General features: G+C 29.5%; 1 protein-coding gene across 2 annotated transcripts in view; it reads left to right on the top strand.

Moving 5' to 3' along the window:
• Window positions 1-22985, top strand: part of Spec2 (CDC42 small effector protein Spec2) — a 418767-nt gene that overhangs the window by 175712 nt on the left and 220070 nt on the right. For both annotated transcript variants that reach the window (XM_075365396.1, XM_075365395.1), the window contains exon 3: window positions 14584-14637. Coding sequence is in view for 1 of the 2 variants with exons in the window: in XM_075365395.1 (XP_075221510.1) it covers window positions 14619-14637 (19 nt within the window). In the remaining variant the exon portion in view is untranslated. The remainder of the gene's footprint in view (window positions 1-14583; window positions 14638-22985) is intronic.

Genomic DNA, 22985 nt, shown 5'->3' with positions numbered 1-22985 from the left:
AAAAAAATTGGATTTTGATCCGGAGATCCCGGGTTCGAATCCTGGTCGGGTATGGCATTTTTCATACACACTATAAATCTCATTTTCATTCTCTGAAGCAATACCTAACGGTAGTCCCAGAGGTTAAACAAGAAAAAAATAATATATGAACGTTTGAGTCACAAATAGTTGCATTATAAACGTATTTTTTTCTTTTTACGATATAAAATTTATACTGATATTGGATATTGATAAAGTGTTACGCATCGGATATAACTTAAAATTATTATCCGGAACATAAGCTGTTATTAAGACTAAATAAAACAAAAAGATTAGTTTTTTGTACTTTGTGTTAAAAAAAAAGAATTTCAATCATGATCAGTGAATTTTATCCGTCGAGCGACTACGTAATTTATAACAGTTCTGTATCGTTCAGCTTGTAAATTTTCTATCCTTTGTATTAGTTTTTTCAATTTAAATTACAATTTGGATCAAGTTTTGAATGTCATCTCATTTCCGGTAATGAAGATTGAGGCTACTACGTTGTAGTAATAATAATAGCTTATATAATTTATGGTAGGTAATCGTTTTAAAATAACTTTAAATCGTTTATACATATACTCTATTTCAGAATGTATTTTTCGAGAAATACAATCTTCTCTATTCTCTTTTATAAGACATTTTTTTGAAATAATGTGATTATAGTCTTGTACATATTATATACATCTTTTGTGTTTATATTTATATTTTTGTTTTTTTATTGTCTAATTGTGTACTTATATTCTTTAACTTGTGTGTTCGTTTATTAATCGCGTTGTATCCTTACCGATCAGTCTGTAACTTACTAATTCGCTTGATAATAAATATAAAAAAGAAATCGATGTAGTTTTACTAACCAGTCTCTTTTCTGTTAACACGTGGAATTTTATTTCATTACTTAATTTTTCTTCACCCAACTGAAAACTAAAAAAAAATAATTTTTTATTGTTTAAATCCATATTAAAAAAAATATATAACCTATTAATTTTCTTTTAACTAACTATTTTTCTTTTTTTCATTCAATTTCGGGGTTTATCGATCAGCAGTATTCCGATTATCAGCCATTTCTTCTCCGAGTAATGTTTATTTCACTAGTTATTTACGTGGCTATTTAATTTTTTTTTAAAAATAAGAAAATGTCAACTAAGCAATCAGTTAATTTATATGTACTGTGATCACCCCAGGAATAATTGACTGTACTGATCTGAGGAAAACCAAAGTGGCGATATATTGGTATAGTTTTCACGCATCGGATAATCTATGTATAAATTAACCGTTGGTTTCAACCGTGTAGAATATATAGGGAATATGTGAGAAACACCCCTTACAGTAAAATACTCTACTTGAACTTCTGCTGTTTCTAATACAAGACCGTTCAGGCATATTTAAAGTTAAGAATTATTAGAAAGAAGTCCTATAATGTAACATAATAACTTTTTCAATAATTAAAATATTTTATTACATTCAGAATTATTAAAATGTACCTGAGATAAATAAATCTGTGCATTTAATTCTGAAAGTTGCCGTATGTACACTGTACTTGTACTTGTTAGTTGGTAGAGAGGAATTGATGTTTATAAATGATGCTTTGTGAAATTTGACAGCCAGTTGTGCTTCGCAATTCATAGATGTCTTAAATAACAGTGAAATTATCATTTTCTTATTATTATACTTCTAAAAACTGTACTATATCATATCTTGGTATGATCATTTTAGAAAGTGCAATGTTCTGTTAATAAATGAAACAATTTTAAATTTTACCAAATGTTTATATTTTAGTCAACGAGTTTACACTGAATACTTTTATTAGTATTTTAAAATATAACTTTCTTATTTCCTTTCCCACTTATCTCCTTATCTCTCTTTCTGGTATCGGTTGATTTTTTTCATTTTTACTTCCTTGTACGAAGTAAAGGAAGTTTTGCGACCGCGAAAAATTTCGGTTTTCAGATTTGAACGGAAATATCCATTTTGACTATCCCTGAATCCAATGTGACTAGTTTCGGCGTGACGTCTGTACTTAACGTATGGATCTCTCATAACTCAAAAACGATTACCCGTAGGATGTTGAAATTTTGGATTTAGGACTGTTGTAAGATCTAGTTATGCATCTCCCCTTTTGATTGCATTCGACTGAACCAAAAGTGTCCAAAAAATCCCAAAATCCAAAAAATTTGGATTTTTTACTTTTTCTTAATTGTAGTAAAAGCCCTCATTGAAAGCTTTTCAATGAAACGCTATATCATAGGTGGTACTTATTTTCATTGGTTCCAGAGTTAGAGCCAAAAAAATTTTAATTAATGAAGTATTTGGATCTTATAAGGGGAAGGCAGATCGGTTCGAATATGACTTCATCTCCTTTTTTGTAACTTTATTTATTTAAATATATTGATTTAATAATAATTATTAACTTCTGATTGTAAAAAAAAAAATCTAATAAATAATAATTCAATAATAAGAATAATAAGAATAAAAAATAAAAAAATGAACAGAAGTTATTGAAAAAATAAAATTTTATGTACTTTTCATTTAAAAAAATGTGTATATATAATTTAATAGCCGTACAAGGAAGTTATGTGGTGTTCACATCAGATTTTTCTTTAAATCTTTCATTTTTGCGGTCTAGCTCCTCATTTCCCTTTTATATATGACCCATAAATTCACAGTAGGTTGGATATCAAGCGAGTTTTTCCTATTCAGTCTAACAAACGAATATCATTACCACTCGTGAACTTTTTTACAGTTTTTGAAAAGTGGTAGGGAGAGAGGTGATGCAGGAACATCCACTTGTTGCTTTCCACAACAGGCAGAACTCTGTTTTTTAATTACAGTGTATCTTTTTATGTAATAAATATTTCTTCAATAAGAATAAAACAATGAAATCCTGAGACAGAAAACGACCCAAAAACATTTTTTTACTGGTTGTTTAATCGACTGAGCGATGTGTTTTGGAGAAAGAGATGTCCCATTGCCTTTCAAACAAACTGCGTTTTTTTTCCACAACGAAATGTTTTTCTTCAGAGAAAATCACTTCTGACTTTTTAAAAATGTCCAATTGACAAATTTCATATACCTTTCATTATCTTCGTGTCTCCTTTAGAAGCCGCTTCTATGACAGAGGATGTGCTTTCCGATCTAGCAACCTTTGTCTCACTACTGACTCATGAATTATAAAACTGAAACCAGTCATTTCCCTTTGAAGATCATGGTTTGATTTTGAAGGATTAATTTTAGATACCCTAGATGCTAGACATCTGTGATTTCTTTTACTAGTCTTTCTTTTTCTGCCATACTTTCCCTTTCTTCGTGAGTCGACAAAACCAGCCTCTTTTCAGTTGTATAATGGAATTGACAGCTTTAAACTTATCCAAAATTGTGTTTCAATTTGACGTTAATACTCGTACATTAAAGAATGTTCTTGGAGAGTTAAGACTTAATTCTTTTTTTTTTTGTAAGATTCATCTAAAAAATTAATTGAATGACCATAATAAAATTACACAATAAATAAAAAATTAAACAAATCTAATTAATATCTTTACTAAACGTTGCATATGTAATTTTTGATTAGATTGTAGAATACTAACAATTGTAAGCACGGCTTATAAAGAACCAATAAAGGTTCGCGTACAAAGAAAAGTTTGACTATCTTAACGGAAAATTCTCAGTGCAATGTCTTCATTAATTTGCCCAACTCTTTAGATTGATTACGTCCCTTCAGCTAGTAACATTTTGTATGGTTGTTATTTTAGATAAATTTCATAAGAAAGCTACCTGTTGTAATGGGTACCATGATTCGACTTCCGGAAAATTTCGACATATCCCCCAAAATCCCTTCGCCAATTTCACATCCCCCAGACCCCAAAATCACTACCGTCAATTCAAACGTTTATGTATATGTATATATATATATATATATATATATATATATATATATATATATATATTTCACTTTCTTGTGAACACGATAACTGCCGTAATTTTGCGCCAATCACTTTCAAATTGATACGTAAAATATAACGACCCAAAATCTCGGTGGAATTCGTTAATGTTCAAAATTGGACTATGGGGTTGGAAATGGAAGGGCTTTTATGAAAAAACAAAATATCGCTATAACTTTCTTATTAAGTAAAATATCGAATTCGTTTAAAGTTCCTACTATTCTTTGAATAAGAGCCTAAAACTTACCTAAGTAAATTTTTTTTATATCACCAACCGTTGGCCCAGGGGTGGAAAAAATGTGGGTTTGAAGACAAAAAAAAAAGAATTGTTTTAAAGTTGTCGTTAGTCCTCTAAACATTATCTAATACGTTTGTTTGTAAGAATTTTTGATATGACCAACCCTTACGGCAAGAGGTGACCAAAATTTTTCTGGAATTGTAAGAAGATGGGGCTTGTTGTATGCTAAACATATGAAACATTTTTTTCTCATGCAGCCTTTGTCGTATTGAGTAAATTGAAGTGTTTCTTAACTTTAAGGTGGAAATCTTTTTTATCCCCTACTTAGCACCGATGAAATCTACCTCCCCCTTCTAGCGTGCCGAAAGGGATTTTTTTATAATTTAACTTGCTTCACAAAGTATAATTACGTACCGAGACGGTAATCCTATTGATAACGGTGATGCGGTAGATGATTTGATTGGTGGATTGGTTTTAATTTTACTGTAATTATTGTTAATGTGTATTTTTATATTATCTTTTTCATTTTTTCTTTTTGATCTTTAGTTTTTTAATTTTAAGCAAAATAACCTTTATATAAATAAGTCTAACAATCGGGAATCTTTATTAGTTTTTCAAAATTATTATTATAACTATTTTGTTTATTAAATCTTAGAATAGGATTGGCTTTTTTTATTAATGAATTACATTGAATCGCTCCATCAGCCATATATGTGTTCAAAATCATTCACCCTGAGATGAATCTGCAGATAATCAGCAACCTGATTTGATATTGTAAACAGGTACAATGAGTTACTTGTTGTTGTATAATGTAATTATATATCGATAGAAGCTTCTGCATCATTGTTAAATCAATGATGAAAGCTGTTGTACTATTGGGCTACAGCTTTATTGATTTTGTAGTACAATAGTTATAGGGGGAAAGTATAGCGATCGACCAAAATTTTGATTTTCAGGATTTTTGCAACGGTCGACGTTTCAAGTCGTCAGTCGACCTGATCTTCGATCTCGTCGGATTAGGGGGCATCACTGTACACAGACATGAGCTATTTGAATTTAGCTTGTTGAATAATATTAAACCGAATCGGGGCTACTGATTGAAATAAATATTGTCCTGTGTTCATGGCTTGATCAGGATATTGAGAGATTAACAATTGAAAATGTTTATGTAATTACAATTTATTAATTTAAGAACATAAATAAACTAAGACAAATCGGTTATAACAATGACAATAAGAATAATAAATAACAGTCATAAACAACTTACAATAATAATCAGAATAATAATAATAATGAGAACAGAAAACAATAATAATAGATGTCAATAATCAACAAATAATCATAGTAATTACAAACACAATAATAATAATAAACAGTGATTAAGTAGAAAACAGAATTTAAAGTAATCGTCAGGATTTATTTACAGGTAGATAAATATTGAAAACCAGAATTCAATCCCATTGACAAGTTGACATTAGCATGACCGCGAATCTTAACAACTTGTTTTGTATTAACAACAGTACAATAGATACGACAAGTATAAAGTTCTTTTACTGCAAATACCTTTGCTTTTCACAAATAAAACTACCCTAACAATTTATAAATGAATTGTTTACGTTATTTTTTCACTAATCGTCTAACAGTAACTCACCGAACCATTTCTTCTTTTCATGTACTGTTCACATTGGAATTACTTGTGACGTCACCTTGATCTCGTCGGAACTTGTACGCACTAGAAATTCCCTTTTTCACTGACCTCCTCGCAGAATACTCTCGCTTCAAACTCGCATAGAACTTTTTCATAGAACTCTATCGTAGTCCTCTCTCGCAGAACTGATTTCAGCTCGTCTTCCCTGGAGTATTTATACTCCTATCATCTTGACCTGCAAGACTAGACCCCAGTTGAGCATGAGATCGATCGACCGAGCCCTTTCAGTTTCCCATATATTCATAACCTGGGTTCGGTAACTCTTCTCATGGAAAAACATCTGTTTAGATGTATCAGCGAGCAGTATTACAAAGAACGACTGTTAAAAGGACCTGTTACTTTACTAAAAGGATTCCTTTTAGCCTCTTTCTGGATTCCTCCCTATATTATATTTAATCCGTTAAATTCGTATTATCAGGAATCCGTTACTCAGGTCCGTTTTACCGGTCTTCTTACAATATAATTACTCTAATAAATGAACTTGCAAGCTCAAAAATTAGGGAGGTTGAATCGACCCGTATTAAAATACCAATTTTTTAAACTTTAGTTTTCATGATTGAAAATCCAACTGAATCTAGTATTAAGGTAGACGACATGCTTATCTTACTGAGGTTTATGGTACTAAGTTTTTTGTACATCAGTATAATCTTAAATATGCCTTCATCTATTATAACAGTAGTTTATAAAATTTATAGACCAATATTTATTACAATCTACTAACCTTTATAATGTATCTAAAATAAATTTTATTAAATATTAATTGTATAATTATTTTTAAGTTACCTTGTCACTACCATTGTTGAATGTACAATAGCTTGTAATTACCTTTTAAGTAAAACAAGGAGTAGATCAGTAGGGCATCATCATGTTGTATTAGTACTTGGTTTTTTTTTCATCTAAAACTTTATAAAACTGGTTATAGCTGTGGGAAAAATATTCTTGTCCTGTTATTTACTATTATGGAAATGTAGTTTTCTTGTTAATCTTTATTTTACTAAGAAAACTAATCTAGGACATTTCATTGAATTAAATCATATTAAGCAGAATCTTAAATTTAGTAACTGTTTTTTTTTCTTTTTCAAAAACACAAGATGGCTTACGTGGATCAGATTTTTTGAAAAAAAAGGAAATGTATCGGGACATTGTATACGGAACCCAATTTTTTTGTTTTATTTTTTATATGTTCATAATTAAACTCTGAACGTTCCTTAAATTTACGATTTATTGAAAAGTATCCTTCAAGAAAATTTGTTTACCAAGTTCATTATTCAGATAAAAATTATCTAATTATTATAAACTTTGAGATAATTTCTTTTTGAAACCTATATATCCACGATTCCATATAGCTGAAGTAAATTAATACAAAATTATAAATGGATATATATAATTAATAAATCGTTTTCATTTGTAATTAAGATAAAAGTAATCTAATTAGTTATTATCGGTATATGTTTGATAAATTGAAATTGTTTTCATTCCCTGAGACAGCATTTCTCAGAATTTTAAAATCAATACCCTCATTAAAAGTTTATTCAGGATGGAGTACGAGTATATTAAGGATTTCCACACCATTGTTTTGTTTTTAAACCTGGAGAATTTACGTAAGCCTGAGTCTCTTTTCAAATGATTTTTTAGTTTACGGAAGAAAAACGTGTTGCAACTTATTTGTAATGTTGTCGATCCAAAATCTTTGAAAAGTAACTTGCTTCCAACCCGAATAAAGATACTCCTATCATCTGAGGGATTGTAAGCGGAATAATTACTATCTGTATGAAGTCTTGAAATACTTTGTAGAGTGGCCTTTTTCTTGTAACGTGAACCTTTTACGGTGTATAGTTCTTATTTCAGTATCTATTCGCACCTTCACAAGCCTTGATTTTTCCAGTTGGACTGAGTGGATCTTTAGTATTTATACTGTTTGGGGGGGGGGGCGAATTTACTTCTAGATCTTGCCTGGAACGTTTTCTTTCTCTTCTGTAGTTGTTCAGCAAGGCCCAACCGTCTTGGGCTGAGTTGCATTTCGGGTAAAATAGGCCTTCTTATACCTCGTATTAGATTTTAGGAAGATTTCATAAGAAAGCTATCTATTGTAATGGGTACCGTGATTTAACTTCCGGAAAATTTCGACGTATCTTCGCGTTTCACAGACCCCAAAATCACCGTCAGCTCAAAAGTTTATACATATATTTCACTTTTCTGTGAACACGATAACTGCCGTAATTTTGCGCCAATAATTTTCAAATTGTTCCCTAAAAATAACTCGGCCCAAAATCTCGGTCCAGTTTGTTAACGGCCAAAATTAGATCATGGGAGTAGAAATGGGGTGAATTTTTCTCAAAAACAAAATATTGCTATAACTTTCTTATTAAATAAAATATCGAATTCGCTTAAAGTACCTACTATTCTTTGGATAAAGCTTAGTAAGTAAAGTTTTTTGATATCACCTACAATTCGCTCAGGGGGTGGAAAAAATAGGGTTTTGAAAACAAAAACAATTATACCTTCCTTAATAGGCACAGTATCAAATCGGTTTAAGTGGTCATTAGTCCTTTAAACATTACCTAAAACGTTTGTCTGAAACAATTTTTGATATCACCAACCCTTACGGCAAGGGATGACCAAAGTATTGCTGGAATTGTAAGATGGGGCTTGTCGTATGCTAAACATGTGAAACTTTTTTTCATGCAACCATTGTCGTTTTGATCAAATTTGAAGTTTTTCTTAACTGTAAGGTGGAAATTTTTTTTAGCAACGGTGAAATCTGCCTCCGCCATCCTTCGTGTCGATAGGGATATTTTTTTTAATTTGAATAAAATTCTTTTTGAAGAAGAATTAAATTTAGTCAATAAAACTAAAGAAATAAAATTAACAAGCATTTTTTGTAGAAACAAAAGGATAGTATTTTGGTATTACGTCAATGTTCTTCAAATGCCTTCTCATAAAATAATTTCGTTTGTTTTTTTTGTTCGTTCGGACCACCAAGGATCACATTTGCATAATAGTTTGAAATTACTTTTGCTTTCCAATATTTTTTTCATATTTTCACTCTGTTGTTGTTTTTCTTCTTCGTTCCACTTTCTTCCTATATTCTTCTTATTCTTCTCAGAAAACATAGATTTTTGATTAATTTTTTAAATTGATCTCTATTTATAAACGGGTTTCTTTGGAGATTTTTAAAGTTTTAAAATCGTTTTCTACTTCTTTAAACCAGCTAGTTTTAATACTTCTACTGTTAATAACTATTAAAAAATCCTTCATTGTAAAACTATCTTTTTTTTTACCGTTTTACTTTACAGGATTAAAAATGTAAACTAAAATGATACAATTTATATCATCGTTTATTTATGGATCATCCCCGCTTCTATGCGGGGTGATTTTTACCAAAGAATGAGTACACAAATGATCGTTGCTTTTCTGATCCTACGGATTTTATTTGATAATTCGATGCTGTCACTTTAAGAATATCTGAATGATTATGTATATAATAAATACAATAATTTTGTGTATAGCAAATTAATTAGGTTGAAGAAATACGGTGTTGCAACATATGCAAGGATTTACTTTTGATATTGTATTAAGGAAGATTATACATTTTATAATTTTTTTGATTAGTTGCTACTTCTTGAAAAATGTTGGGTTTACAGAATTTTAATGTAAATTAAAATGTTACATTCCGACAAAAATTAATGTTATATTTTAAATTATAGCTTCAGCCTTTATAATAGTATAAGTATAATATTACGAGTATATAGGAAAAACGTTGTTTTTTTAAATTTTGTTAGAAATTATGATATTTTCTTAAGCGAGACTATTTTTTTGTGTTACGTAATTATGAAATATAAAAAAAGGTTAAATATTTTTGAAACGAGTAAAAAAAGAATATAAAAGAGAAAAAAAAAATTTATTAATTTAATTTTAAAATAATATTCATCTCTCTAATCTTGCAATTAATTGATCGATCAAAGGCAGGTGTTGTTTATGAATCGATCATTTGCCGTTTTGTTAATGTTATTACGGCCAAATACCTTTTCCGATTTTTATAAAACCTAACGATTACGTTCCTTGCTGTTAGATCTAAAAATGTATGTGTAACAATTTTTCATAAACATTTGTGTTTCAGTGTATTATTCCAGCATAACTGTCGTAAAGAATACTAATTTTTAAATATTCATTCACGTAGTCTTTGCCTGGCCTGAATGTTTTTTGTACATAATATATTTGTAAATATTAACTTAAGTTGTATACTGTGCTTAATTTATTTTTAAATCATGGGGATGTGGTGCAAGTATTACTTATCAAAGTTTATAATCATAAACAAGCATAATTCTACTTGCGATGTCCCGAGTGGTGATGTCAGTGTTAATAGTACAGAGTTAGCAAAATAAAATCGAACCATAACGTAACCGCTCCAGAATCGGTAGGTTATGTTGGGATGAAATTTTATGAATGATACTGACAAATTAAATATGAAAAACGTAATTTAAATGTTGCATTTATTTACGTTGTTGTTACAAAACATGTTCAAAATCACGACCGGGCATCGATGCACTTTTGTGCTCGACTGATCATATTGAGAGTCATCTGACACAAAACGTTGTCAATTGCGTTGATTTCTCGTTGAATTTCCATCTTTAGTCCATCAATATTATGGGGATTAGATGCATAAACTCTCTCCTTAAGTAGCCCAAAATAAAAAATCACAAGTAGACTATTCTGGGGAACGTGGAGACAACCGTCCTCTGGAGACAGCTCGTTCATTTGTAAAAGCTGCATGAACACGATTCAGTGAAATATTTAATGCGTGACACGTTGCTCCTCCGTCTTGTTGGAAGAAGCTGTAATCTTTTTCATTATAGGTTAATTGCGCATAGAATTCTTCGAAAATTGTGAGGTAAATTTGTGTATTGACAGTCCGGTGAAAACATATTGGTCCCACATACGATTACCGCAAACGGCATACCAAACACCAATTTTCTAATCGTAAAGTAGACGCTCGAATATTGCGTGAGGATTCCCCGACATCCAATATCTGATTTTCTGCAAATTAAAATGGCCGGATAAATTAAACCGTGCCTCGTCTGACACGAAATCCGATATCGGGTCTGTCTATGCACCAACAATGTTTTCGAGAAGCCAGTTGCAATAATCAAGTCATTTCAGGTTGTCTTTCGAGAAGTCAGTTGGAATAATCAAGTCGTTTCGGGTTGTCTGTCTCCTTCAATTATTGCGTAGTTGTAATGCGGTATGGTTTCAATTTTAATTCATCAAGAATTTTACAAGTTGTGTATTTAACATCAGATTGTTGGGATAACTTGCGTAGTGATTTTTTTTTGGACTAGTTTTTTTCAATTTCGGCAATAGCCTGTAAGTCCTAACGAAAGGTTGCCTGTTTCGTTTTACATTTGAAACCGAACTGCTGTACGCCCTTTTCAACTAAATCGTGTATGCTACTCTTCGCTGAGAAACGCATTTGGAAATTTTTCTACGAATAGTTGACGTGATTCTTCAAACGATCCAGAACGTATATAGGCCTCAACTATAGCTATCCTCTCCTGTATTGAATAAGACATTTTACACAAACACATTTGCACTTACACTACTGCACTGCAACAAAACGTATACTGCACTGGTACCTAACCACCTGACAAACGGCAGCAGCAATCAGTAGTAACAGTTACATCCACTAGTCGCGCTAGTTGTGTAAGAGTCTTTCATAAATAGTGTTGGGTCGCGGTTTCATTATGGGTTCGGTTTTATGTTGATCACCGTGTAGTACCTCGTAGAAATATTGTACCGCTACGGGCGACGTCGTAGGAGCAAGAAACCAGTCGCCGGTCCAACAATCCATCCCCACCCTGCGCGACAACTGAGCTTGCTAAACATTAAAGAGTAATACTCTCTGGACATTTATCAGTTAGTGATGTCTCCTGTTTTTAGAAACAATGGTTACATGTTGCTATTATAGTAAGTAGCATTATTATTGGGATTGAGTAAACCTTTCACAGTCAGTTACGATCGATGATTGTGTTATTACTTTATTTTAATTTATACTTTACGTATTAATTGAATTTCTTTGTACGACTTTATAAAATTCAGGAAATGATAAATAATCGAAGAAACTGTCCACAGAACTAATAATTTTGTTTTATTTATATTACGTTTGTTGTAAACACGCACAATTTTAATCGATTTGCTCATTAAAGTTTCTTTCTTTTGCATTTCAGCAATTTAAACTGACCTTTGTTAATTATTAAATTTAATGTTACATCTGCTGAATCGTATATTAATTTTGTTTACGGAAAAATAATTTTATAGTAATGTAAATGAACCGGAAATGCTACTATACCGCTTATTAATGTAGAGAAAGGTAAATCATTTTAAAATTAGATAATTTTTAGATATGAAATAACAGTTTATTTTCTCAAGTTACAATCGTTGTATATTTTATAATGCTATAATAATTTATATCTTTACAAAATTATACGTCGTAATCACGTATAAATAAATTATTATTTCCATTTCGTGTGATCTTAAGATGTTTCTTTGTTTCATTTTTTTTTTTTTTTATAAAGAATACAACACGGATGGATATTACAGAATAACTAAAATTACCACCCAGTAGTCATCTTTGGCTCACATTCTAACCTATTTTTGTTACGACTCCATTCACAACGATGTAATTAATCACCGTTATGTACTAGTTTTAGAATATTCTGTTCGTGAAAATGTTTCATGTTTAATAGGGTTATTTTTTATTGTATTAATTTTGATAAATTACTCGATAGTTTTCGAGTTATCAGTTTTTTTCTAAATGTTGTCAAATAAAAGAGTTCGTAAAAATCTGTTATGACCAAAAATCATTATTAGATTTATTTTTAATGTAATTTTTTTTTGTCTTCAGTCAATTATTAAAAGCCTTTATGAATCCATTTCTTTGTTTTCTACTCTAATTTCAATTTTGTGAACGCCGAACTATGTGTTTATTTTAATTATTTTTTCTAAGATTTTGATTCAGAACTGAAAAAAGGTTAATTTTAGAATTCTGAATTTATGAAATTAAATTTACTGTAACACTAACTGTTATTTAAATTATTATTTATCGCTTTACTTTCCTCGTCTGTCTTAATCTTACTTTTTGTTTTGACGTATGGAAAGTACCTAAATTAGGGTACACATTTTATGTTTTAAAAATTGTGCAAAACTACATACAAGGGCATTCGCACAGAATTAAGGTTTCTGGTATACCTATATTTCAATAAACTTATCGTCCTGATGCAGAATAGTATATTCGGCTCGATGAATAAAACAGCGGGAAACCAGTACTCTCCTTGATTTCCCTTTCATTGTTCTCATCGGATATTTTTTGTTATTAAGGATCAATTAAAGACTCAAACAAATAATGAATGCATAGTCTAATTGAGGTTAGATATAGGAAGAGTTTTTGTGTGTAAATTTCTGTGTTAGAGGAAGGCGCGAGGATCGCGCTTCTGCGAATCGGTTAATTTGATAGTTCAGGGTTATAAGTTATGGTAGGTGGTCGTGGTTGAACTAGGTCGTACGAACGCGATAACAGATTGTGTAAATACACTGATGGAAATGTCTGCCGAGGTATTTGCATCGGTGGTATCCTGTCAGAAGCCGAACTGATTACTGTTGTGTTATCATGTTTAGAAGGTCTAAAAGACAACCTCCCATCAGATCTAGTAACGGAGGGGGTGGTGTGTCTTCCCTAAAGGGGTTCAGGAATTTGTCATTTCATCGAAATATTAGGTTCGATTGTGTGATCTAGCAGTTTCGAGTAAAAATCCGATTCCTGACGTTTATAAATCGACTGTCTGAATTCATTAAAATTAATTATAGATTACACGATGAAATCTAATTAGAAAAGCTAATACAAGCGAAAGAATAATAGTAGCTGATCTCCGTGGCGGAGTGGTAGCGTCTCGGCCTTTCAACCGGAGGTCCCGGCTTCGAATCCCGGTCATGAATGGTATTTTTCATACGCTTCAATATTTCCATTTCATATCCCCGTGTAGAAGCTTCAAGCTTATATGGTGAATTAATCATGAAAAAAAGAGGAAAACCTCTTGTATTACTAACCAATTGTACCCGTTTAAAACCATATTACTGTTTATAATAAATAAGCACGAAAACAGGATTTCTTGTTTAATCATCGATATTTATGTTTTTAGATAGATTAGTAGAATAAAAGTATTAGGCTTCTGCTTAATCTAGTTAAGATTTCCTTCTGAGTACATAGATTAGGATGTTCGCTAAATACAAGCACGTACGTGAAAGAAATGAAATTTTATTTTATTAAAATCTATGCTGTATTTAGCGAGTATCCTATTCCGGTAATTCACAGTTAAAAAACTAATATCTTATTAATAAAAAGTTTACTTCATATTTTAAATTCGCGTAATTGTAATTATATTTTTATAAAGTTTATTTATTTATCTTTCTTGAATTTATATTTATATAATAACAAAATATGTCTTAGTTTAAGTAGAATGTTTATATTCAGTATATATATATATATAAAATTAAAGTTCTTTGTAATTGCTGCGTACTTACGTAATTTATATAATGTAAACGAATGTTTTTTAAATGTAATTTACTGGTATTATTATATTACGTTTATCGATCTCTTTAATTTTTATTTGTTTTTTTCCCTTTTTCAGATTAAAAAGAAGCTAATTATTTGAGGTGGCTGTGGATGTTCAATTTGTTATTTTGTAAGTCATACAATTACATATTATCGATATTTTTTAATTATATTTGTTTATTTCATACAATAAAATAAATAAATAGGTTTTTTTGTTAGCTTATAAAAAATAAGCTTACTCTAATTTAAGTATAAATTAAAGAATTTATTATTTTTCTTTTTTTTTACGGGAAATTGAACTAAAATAACAGAAAATCTTAGCCTGAATAATTTAGTTTAGTTGACGTCTTTCAATTAAAATAAGTATACTTTTAATAGTTGGTTAACCCTTTTCCAAATTTTTCTGCTATTAAATTCTATAAAGTCACTGCAGCGAGGAAAACCTTTTAGTAATTGCACCCTCCCATATCTTACAATTCAATATTGTATTAACTCATTTTATATTTTTACATTTATAACCGAAATTGTTGTATTTAATTAATTTTTAGTAGTTTTTTCTCCCTTATATTTATTAATAATCATATCCGGTTATACAACTTACATCATTATAAAATTATTAAATACATATTATTTAATTGTATTAATAATTTATTTTTGTAAAATATTTATTATTTTATTTTTGTATTATTTTGATTTAAATATTAAATAAATATGTTTTCGTCTTTAACAATTACTTCGTTTAATATTTTTTACATTTAATTAGGTTTTCAAGGCCAGATTAGAAGTAGAGTATCCCCGACCTGTCCCATTTTATCAGAAAACGTTTTCAAGATTAATTTTTTTCTTATTTTGGTTTAATTCCACTTTTCCATGTTATTATTAAAAATAAACTTGTTCTTGTAATAAAACAGGACTGAATTTTCAGTTTTCTCTGTATTTCTTTATTTGTTTGTAAATCTTTTAGTCCTATTTCTAAGTTTATTTTTTTAGAAATGAATAAATTCTCTTTCAGAATTCACTTTACATTAGTGATGTTTTGTTGTATTTCCCAAAAGACAAAAAAATAATCTATTTTATAACATAAATAGTAATTTTTGAAATCGATTTTCTCTTGGAGAAAAAAAATTACTCTAGTAATTCAAATTCCAAATGTTTGGCAAGATTTTTTCTTTAAAAAAAAAAAAAAAGATTGGGTACGCGCGTATTATATGTTAAGGATAATACATTTTATTTTGTTGTAGATCACGTTTTAATGTTCTGTTAACGACGAAGATATTGTTATTTTTTAACAGGTAGTCGTACCTACGGTAAACCACACATTTAAAAGATTAGAATGGGAACCGGTTAAATAAGGATCGGGTTTAATGTGTTAGGGAATAAAGCCCGGACCTGTACTCCCGATATTAAAAATTTATATATACAGACAGATTTCGACTTTTAAATATAAGCTATGGAACACGCAAGCAAGTTATCATTTCCTAGGGCATGATGTCACCGTTTAAGTAATTTTATGCATGTATGAAACGGCATTTATTTTTATTGTAAACGGTTGGCAAAAAATACGTACAAAGCAACACCTGGTATAAGTAAGAAACCTTCTTCAGTCTGTGTACGGGTTGTTAAAGAGGTTGTCAAGATGACTTTAAGTAAATTGAATTGCAGGAAAAAATTGTCGTTGTTGCGATCAATACTTGTTTTGTTGGTATGAGGATAGCATTTTTGGTGTTTAAAGTCTCAAAAAGTAATGATCTGAGCACACAGTCTAATTGAAGTTAGATTTAGGATGAGTTTTGTGTGAAACCTTCGGTGTTCAAGGAAGGCGCGGGGATCGCTCTTCCGCGAACTGGTTAATTTGATAACTTGAGGGTTATAAGTTACGGTAAGAGGTCGTGCTTGGAAGCGACAATACGAAGACGATAGTAAGTTGTGTAAATACACTGATAGAAATGTTTGCCGAGATATTTGCGTTGGTGGCAAACTGACAACTGCGATGTGTTATCAAGTTGAAAGGATCTAAAAGACGACTTCCGGTAAAGCTCTTCAGGGCGGAGGGGAGGTGGTGTGGCGACCGGGATCGTCACAAAGTGGTTATCTTCCCCTGCAGGGGTCAGGATGTTTTTTTTTCTCCTGTTTAGCCTCCGGGAATCACAGTCAGGTATTACTTCAGAGGATTATGTATATGGCCGTAAGTGAATTGTAGTCTTGTACAGTCTCAGATCGACCATTTCTGAGATGTGTGGTTAATTGAAACCCAATCACCAAAGAACAATCGTATCCACGATCGAATAAATTGTTACAAAACTCTTACCGGCCCGATTTCACTTATTAAACAACGAATAATCATAAGAATTGTATAATTTCTGTAAGTGTAATATGTATTACATATAAATGAAATCGGGCCGGTAAGAGTTTTGTAACTTTTTTTTTCTTATTATATGGAACGCTTAAACATTGTGTATTATCTATTATTGCATATATATTGTTTATTATATATTTAACATATTTTAAAGAAAATTCTAAATTAATAATAGATTTTGATAATAGAAATGTAGTGTCTTACCTTTTTTGATATCAATATCGTTTTGTTAAAAACAGTTTTATTTATATTACTGAAATTTTTGTGTTTTGAATAGAAGAAATGATATCTGCGAGACTTGGCGTACGGTTTACAATTTAATTGTAATTTTTGTGGATATCACCGCAAAATTTGTTATATTATTCTTTCATTTTTTTATGAATTACTGATTTTTATGTTATGGATTTATTATTAAAATTTATTGCCTTAGGACAAAAAAATTGAATTTTTCACGGCCAGTTTTTTTTAATAGTCATATTATTCACTTCATACCATATTTTTCCTTTTTTAATAAAATTAATATAATGATGACCTTTACGAATCGAAAATCCGTGATGTAATATTGCATATATTACTTTGCAAGTGTAACCCTCGATGTTTAATCGATTTTATTTCTGTTTTATTTATTCCTTTTTTAATAAAACTCGTAAACTTTTTTTTTTTTTTTTTAAGAAGTGATGGGAATTAAAAAAATTGTTTCACTTCAGTACTTTCATTTACATAACAGCATTTAATATTAAAACAAGCTGTAGTTACATTTTCTTTTAAATTTTATTATTTCAAGTACATTATCAAGTTTTTGTACGCTATCTAGTACTATCAAGTACTGCTATCTAGCGGCGCAATTCTTAAAGGTACATTAAAAAAAGGAATAAAATGACATATTCAAGTCCTGCGGATCATCAAATGGAAAAAAAAACCGTTGTCTAACAAAATTCAAGGTATTTTTTGGAAGTATTCTTTATTACTAACCTAATTGAACTGATATATAATATTTTCACGCTTATTTTTTTCCCTACCCGTTTTCAATTCACTGTTATGTTAGGTCATGTTTAGAACTGTAAATGTAGTTCGTTGACTTCGTTGCCTCTTACCGACAAAGTTCTAACGAACTCAGTGATATTTTTAGGTTGGAGCACTTGAAAAAATTTATTTTATTAGATTGTCGAGTAGTTATTTAAGAGGTACTGTTGACCCCATTTTTGAAACAATCTTTAAAATGGCCGCTATTTTGGTTACGGATGTAATAGCCGGAAATTTTTTACTGAGATTTTTTAGTTATCCCGCAGTGGGTGTTCAGTATACAATGCATTTATACCGTTCGTAGAATGAGAAACCATTTCTAGGTAGAAGCATTTGTTAAATTAATTTTTTTATGTTTTATGGTTGAAAAGTTATTTAAGGGTTCCCACATTTAATTAATATCAAACAAAAAATTGTTTAAAAAGGTTAAATAAACTTTATTTATTCAAAGTATTCTAAATACAATGTCGATAGGGTTATAAAAAAAATGAGTTATAATAATGCCTGTATTATTTAATAAATGACATTTAAAAAAAAAATGTTAATAGCTGTATTTTGAATGTATGAATTGTTTTTTTCAATTTTTCTTATGTAATTGTTACAAAAAAAAAAATCTGTGTGAAAACTTAAATTCTAATATTACATAAACAATGTACATACTTTTTTTGTGATTATAAAATGTAGATGAGTTATAATATTTTATTATTATCATTTTTTCTAATATTTTATATATACATTTATATATATACGAGTATATATTTATATTTACGCATTTACTAAACCGAACGTAGATAAATTACCTTCTAACATTTATAAACAAGGTCAAGGACGAAACAAAATAAAATATATATAGAAATAAAGTTCGAAACCTTGGCGGACTGATGTCGATTCTGATAAATTACGTGTTTGTACCTTTTTTTTACGTGAAAAATTATAATAGCATCGCAATTGCGTTACTTAAAGGGTTAAATATATAATTTATTTTAAGATAATGTTCATCTAAAAAAATTGTTTATAAAATCTTTGATTTAAAAAAAAATGTAATAAAGTTATTCAGCAGTATGAGTTAATTAACAATGAATAATACCTATTATTTAACATATATTAGGTCATTAACTTTTACGGAGAAATAATGACTTACTGATTTTTATTGTGTTTTGTCAGCAAAATTAATAGGTATAAAAATTGATTATTCATGATATTTCTTTACATTATTACATGTAATATAGTATATATGAATTGTAAAGTGTACATCATAATGTTATCGGAATATGGTTATTGTTAACGTGTATGTATTAATATATATATATATATCAGTTATCCTATAAGTAATGAAGATAAGCTGCTATATAGCCGTTATGGATTCATGCTTATACGTTTCGTTTTATACTAAACATCTTTTTTATTAAGGTTTCTTTCTTTATCTTTCTTCTAATATGTCCTTGTTATTATTTTAGATTAAAAATGCTGGTAGATAGCCGGCATTTCATATATACAGCCATTAAGTGTAATCTATATTTCGAGTTGATACCCTTATAAGATGAATTATTTTTATATACCAATTTTAAAGTTAATTTTTTTTTTTAAATCTAATTTACGTGTTATAATTGACTTTGTTTTAATCATTGCTTTTGTGTTTACCTTTAAAAAATTAGAAGTCATGAAATCACGTTTTAAAATTCAAACTAACATATTAATAGTAACTTAACTAAAAATGGAAAAGTATTAAACCAAATTTGGTATATTTTATATGTGAAAATGGAACTACATTGAAATATAGGTTTAATGTGTTATTTTTTGTGATAAGAATAATTGTATGTTCTGGAGTAATAATCATTTACATTGGCTTCTTATGGTATAGAGATGTATAAATATTCATAACCTTTATTGTTTTTTTTCTTTAAAAAAAAAACGCTTCAAACTGTTAAATATTTAAAAAGATTATTTTTTAAGTACTTTTGTACAATATCTATTTGGATGTCTGCGTTACTCCTTCTTAATTGTATTCGGAAGAATTAGGAGGTGCGGGTTTAACTAATTACTATCAACCCTTAGAATTATTCATTCCAGTCATTGGATAAAAACGGAATATCCGATCGGTCTGTCAGCAGCTGTCCAATTAAATAACATCAAGATCTTACAAGCTGTTCGTGCCACGTCATCCTTAGCATTGAGAGTTTCGCATGGTCAGAAAGGATGAAGGAAAAGGACTGAAAAGACGATCTGCCCTTGGAGGAATCGAAACAGCAGGATCTTACCTCGAGATTTCGAGGTATTTTTATCCAGATGGTAGTATCACTTTTCTGCTAACAGATTTTACCTTAAATTTTTATATGTATACTGCAGGAAAAGCCTATTTTTCTCCAGGAATTAAAGAGTTCCTGACGTGCTTCCTGATTGAACTTCCTTACTTGTAACAGAAATTATGCCGCATGAAGAATATTACTAAGCTACATACCGCTCGTTCATGTATTTACGGTGATACTCGTTCGTGAGTTATATGTTGTAAGTTGCTTAAGAACTTTGAAAATTGCTTATGGAACCATATTTCCAAGTGTAAATCAACGGTTTAATTTTTGTTTCTCTTTTTAAATAGCTAAATCATATTTCATCGTGTTAATAAAAGGAAAACAATGTTTTTTTGTTCTGGTAAATAAAGTACGCCTTTTTACTTCTTTGTACGAAATAAAGGAAGAATTATGATCGCGAAAAATGTCGGTTTTCAGATTTCAACGGATATATCTACATTGACCATCTCTGAATTCACTTTGACTAGTTTCGGTGTGACGTCTGTACGTACGTATATATGTATGTATCTCGCATAACTCAAAAACGATTAGCCATACGTTATTGAAATTTTGGATTTAAGATTTTTGTAACATCTAATTGTGCACCTCCCCTTTTGATTGCAATCGATTGAACCAAACGTTTAAAAAAAAAGCACAAAATCAAAAAACAAAATTGGATATTGGAATTTTTCTTAACTGCAGTAATAAGCCCTCATTGAGAGCTTTTCAACGATATATCATAAGTGGTAATTATTTTCATTGGTTCCAGAGTTATAGCCAAATAAAATTTTAATTAATGAAATATTTGGATCTTAGGGAAAGGCATGTCGGTTTGAATCAGACTTCTTCTCTTTTTTTTAAATTTAATTATAATGATTTATTAATAATTATTATTAACCTCTCATTGAAAAAAAAAATTACAATGAATAATAAATCAATAATATCAACAAATAAATCAAATCAACAAATAAACATGAAAAATTATCAGTTTTTAATGAAATAAAATTTTATGTACTTTACATTTAAAAAAAAATGTGTAAATGTAGTTTAATAGACGAATAAGAAAACCATGTTGCCTAATTCAGATTTTTAAGTAAAGGAATAAAATTTTCACTAGGATCAGTTGTTTTTTTACCGCATCATTATACGTACTTTACTTGTATATAGTTTTTTTAATACTATATTATCGTACAGAAAAAACGAGCTATACTAAACTATTATTAGTTAACCGAAATTAAGCTAAACTAAATTTTTCTTAACAAAGATTTTGTAAACTTATATAGCCGTTTTTAATTGTAAACAGTCTTTAGTCCAGACTTAAGAAATAATATATAAAATAATATGAATCAATTAATTAAAATAAAATAATTAATTAACAAATAAATAATACTAATCATAAAACAATACCAAACTAGTATTGTTTGTAGAATAAAAGTAAAAAAATACAGCAGTTATTGTTTCATATAGCCCCAATCGAAAGCATGTTAGCTAAAGTGAGATCTCTTACTCAGGCCGCTTTCCGTGACCTTTGCACGCGTCTTATATAGGATAAAAATAATATAAAAAATTATCTAAACTATAGAGATACAATAAACCGTAAATCAATTACACTGATATTCCATTACAAAAATAAAATTTAAGAAAAGTGATAACCGTTTAATAAGTTATCCGTGGGGGAGTGGTAGCGTCTCGGCCTTTCATCCGGAGGTTCCGGGCTCGAAACCCGGTCAGGCATGCCATTTTTTAATAAGCTAAAAATTTCCATTTCCATATCCCATTCACAAGCGTCTTGCTTATGTGGCGATATCATCAAGAAAAAAAAATTAATTAATTAATGAGTAAATGAATATGTTACTTTTGAAAACTTTCACAAAAGGATTTTTAATAAATTAAAAATTAAAAAAATAATTTCATATATTCGTCTCTTAATTCTAATTCGACAATGAATTTTTACGTCATTATTAATAAAGTAAGATTCCAAACTATCTAACCTCTGATTACTTCGCAGATTTTTAACTATCGTTTCTAATAAACTAATTTTGTGACAAATTTCCAGACAATGTCGGGCTGTAGCCGATTTCTTTGGTCTTCCATAATTTATAATTAGCCAAGTACACTTTTATTGTAGGTTCATTTATTATTTTAATTTGCTCTTTTATCTGGATTGTCTTAAAAAATCAATTGTAAAGACAGTTTTTAATGGGTTTAGTTTTTGGCTTTAACGTTTTTCGAGGACAGAAGACAATTTGCTACACATAGCCGCGGTAAGATAAAGTTTCGATTTTTAGAAATAATTTTACCGCGGTTCTTTACGGGAACCAAATGAAATTCGTGCTTTCTCCGATTAAAAATCTATTTCTTTTCTGTTATTCTGAAATAAGGTAGTTTTCCTTTTTCTGCTCAATTTTTTTGTTAATTCTTTTCTGTGTAAAAATGGTTTTTTACTAAAACTATCGAATTTAGTGCATCTTTAATGAAAGTAATTTTCTTTGCGATAAGCTTCCAGACTCGGTGACATGATCCGAGGTTCCTTGTAAAATTTCGCATTAAAAACTTATGTTACATGAATAATAAGAAACGTTGATGAGTATCTCTCTGTGTGCATACTTTTCCTGTAAATATTAAAGTGATTATATTATTTGTACGAATTAATTTAAAATAATTTATTTTCTTTGTTAATAGAATATTAACAAAAAGTATTTTCGAGAATTTTCTTGTTTTCCAGTGTAATATAGTGCAGTTTCTTTTTATTTTTTTAGACAGTGGTTACGTCTATAAAAATTAGATGCGTTTAAGTCGTATTTAGTTCTT

This window comes from Lycorma delicatula, chromosome 5 (genome assembly GCF_047948215.1).
Source record: "Lycorma delicatula isolate Av1 chromosome 5, ASM4794821v1, whole genome shotgun sequence".
Classification (NCBI taxonomy): domain Eukaryota; kingdom Metazoa; phylum Arthropoda; class Insecta; order Hemiptera; family Fulgoridae; genus Lycorma; species Lycorma delicatula.
Note: the sequence above shows the minus strand (reverse complement) of the source record. Positions and strands in the feature narration are given on the sequence as shown.